Source organism: Nicotiana tomentosiformis, chromosome 6, assembly GCF_000390325.3.
Source record: "Nicotiana tomentosiformis chromosome 6, ASM39032v3, whole genome shotgun sequence".
NCBI lineage: Eukaryota > Viridiplantae > Streptophyta > Magnoliopsida > Solanales > Solanaceae > Nicotiana > Nicotiana tomentosiformis.
The window spans coordinates 47,747,430-47,750,376 of NC_090817.1; the positions used below are offsets into that span (position 1 = coordinate 47,747,430).

At 44.5% G+C, this 2,947-nt stretch overlaps 1 protein-coding gene across 1 annotated transcript; it reads right to left on the reverse strand.

Annotated features, from left to right (window-relative positions):
• Positions 1–228: 228 nt before the first annotated feature.
• Positions 229–2,150, reverse strand: LOC138893944 (uncharacterized). The gene is made up of 3 exons (XM_070178615.1): positions 1,961–2,150; positions 813–1,001; positions 229–725 (listed from the first exon to the last, which is right to left on the reverse strand). Exons 1-3 carry the CDS (start codon positions 2,148–2,150, stop codon positions 229–231), a joined length of 876 nt encoding a protein of 291 aa, XP_070034716.1.
• Positions 2,151–2,947: the final 797 nt, after the last annotated feature.

A 2,947-nucleotide genomic window follows, 5' to 3' on the forward strand; every position in this document is an offset into this window, starting at 1 on the left:
CACCTTATTCAACTGCCTGTAATCAATACACACTCGCAAGGAACCATCTTTCTTCCACACAAATAACACAAGTTCTCCCTACGGTGATGTACTAGGTTTCATAAAGCCTTTTTCAAGCGAATCCCTTAGTTGTTCTTTCAACTCTCACAGCTCTGCAGGTGCCATTCTATAAGGAGGAATAGATATCGGCTGAGTATCTAGTAATATGTCGACAGAAAACTCAATCTCTCACTCTGGAGGAAGACCCGAAAGCTCATCAGGAAAAACATCAGAAAACTCATTAACCACAGGGATAGACTGAACGATTGGTGACTCTACTTTCACATCCTGAACCCGTACTAAGTGATAAATATAGACCTTTATAATCATCTTCCCTGCCTTGAGATAGGAAATAAACCTACCTCTCGGTGATGTAGTATTACCTTTCCACTCCAAAACAGGCTCCCCTGAAAACTGGAACCGAGCCATCTTTGACCTACAATCAACGTTAGCATAACAAGAAACTAACCAATCAATACCCAATATAACATCAAATTCTACCATATCTAACTCAATCAGGTCTGCTACTGTAGAACGACTATGAACTACTACTATACAGTTTTTATATACCCGTCTAGAAATCACTGGATCCCCAAATGGTGTGGACACCTCCACAGGTTTAATCAACTCAGGTTCTATCCCAAACTTACTAGCAACCAACAGAGTGACATACGATAAGGTGGAACCTGGATCAATCAATGCATATACATCTTATGAGGAGATTGATAATATACTTGTAACAACATCAGGTGACGACTCCTAATCATGTCGACCTGCTAATGCATAAATGCGGTTCTGAGGACAGCTTGAGCTAGATGCTCTACCTCTGCCTCTACCACGACCCATTGGTTCTTGTGAACCTTGCCCAGGGGGGCGTACTAATGATGACAAACCAGCTACAGATCCCGCTGGCTGAACTAAGCTTGCACCACCTCTCGTCGGATAATCTCTCATAACGTGGCCTGGATAACCATAAGTATAACAAACACCCAACACTATATGGCACTGTCCGGCATATTGCTTACCACACTGAGAACATCGTGGCAAGGGCGGCCTCATCTGACTTGGCTCACCCCTATACTGAGAACTAGAGGCCCTGGAATTCTGACTAGGCCCTAAATATGTGGAACGATCAAATCTCCTATCGGCAAATTGAGGGGGTGCGCTAGCCGATGGCTGGGCTGGATACCTCGGGTATTATAGTCTCTGACCACCTCGAAACTCACTAGAAGGACCCGAAGATCTCGCTCTCTTACTTTGGCCCCTATCATGCTCACGATCGGCCCTCTACGTCTGCTTACACTCCTCTACACCCTGAGCGTATGCCTGAACATGAGAAATATGCATGCATGTCTGAAGTGAGACAGACATATAATCGTTAAGCAGGTGCGGTTCCAACCTCATCACGAATCGGTGAACCCGATCTTCCATCCTATCTACAATACTGGGAGCATACCCAGCCAAAGAATCAAACTAAAGGTTGTACTCCCAAACACTCATATTACCCTGCCAAAGATCAAGAACCTATCAACTCTGGCCTGTCTAAGTTCTTGTGGCAGATAATGACAAAGAAAAGCCTTTGTAAACTCCTGCCATACCGCTGGAGGGGCATCCTCACCTCTGGACAACTCCCAAGACTCGTACCAATTAACTGCGACATCCCGAAGTCTATAGGAAGCTAGCTCAACTGACTAAGTTGCAGTGGCCTTCATTACCCTCAAAGTCCTCTGCATCCTATGGATAAATACTTAAGGGTCCTTATTTGGATCTGCTCCAGGGAATACCGAAGGGTCCAAATTAATGAAATCACGAACCCTCGCACTGATGGCCCTATCTACATGACCAATACCTACTTCCTGATGTCAAGATTATGTTGCTACTAATCGAGTCAATAGCTGAATAGTATCTCTCATCTCCTGACCTGGGTGTATAGGGGCAGGCACTGGAGCTGGTGCCCCTCTGAGATCATCTGGAGAGGGCGGGGTATGTGAAGTCTGAGATGGAATCTCACCATGAGACTCACCCCGAGCCCTGGAAATGGGTGGTGCTCGACTAGTAGTCTCATCAGCCACGGACTTGCACTTCTGGGCGGCTGTAGCCTTCGGAGGCATCGCTGAAAACATAACATATCTTTAGGAAAATGAATCCTTATATCGCACGATCTAAGATAAGAAGGGAGGATAACATCCTATATGTCTTGTAGCCTCCTATTTATAAATATGGTGCACAACACACTCATAAACAAGACTCTACTAGACACGGTCTGTAGAAAACCCTATGACAGAACTGCTCTGATACCACTTTTGTCACGACCCGAACCGATGGGCCATGACGAGTGCCCGAGTCCTACCTGTCGAACACCCCTAAGCATGCATCTAAGATATAAACATGAATTAAGGGTAGTTCATGAATAACATCTATCAATAAACTGCTGAATCGCGTGAATAACATACATGAGGAAAACATGTCCAAAAGGCATATATACATATACATGCGGAATACGGTAGGTCGAACCGACAACTCTACTATAGACAACTATATATCCAAAACTAGAAGGAGACAAGGCCACATACTATCCAACTACACATGATTGTCTACAGACCTCTAATAGAGTGTACAATTGTATGAAGAATGGTACTGGGCCCCGTCATACCCATATCTACATACAAACATAGCGTACCAAAATCAATAACAACTCTAGATCAAGTGGAGCACACCAACTCTCGCTGATCAAGGATCCTTTAAAAGAGGGACCGTCAGCCTATCAACCTGCTCCTGCGGGCTGCGGGCATGAAATGAAGGCCCCAAGAAATAGTAGTGTCAATACGAATAATGTACCAAGTATATAAGGCATGAAAAGCAATACATAGAAGTCATAAAAGAAATATGGAGTAAAGGAAACCGCCTG

Bases quoted from the DNA above. Each gene is read 5' to 3' on its own strand.
- LOC138893944 (XM_070178615.1), bottom strand. From the start codon at position 2,150: ATGCCTCCGAAGGCTACAGCCGCCCAGAAGTGCAAGTCCGTGGCTGAT. The intron at 1,002-1,960 runs GTCAGGAGATGA...ATGGTTATCCAG, and splicing joins GCCTGCCCCTATACACCCAG to GCCACGTTATGAGAGATTAT. The intron at 726-812 runs GTCGACATGATT...TGATTGATCCAG, and splicing joins CCGCATTTATGCATTAGCAG to GTTCCACCTTATCGTATGTC.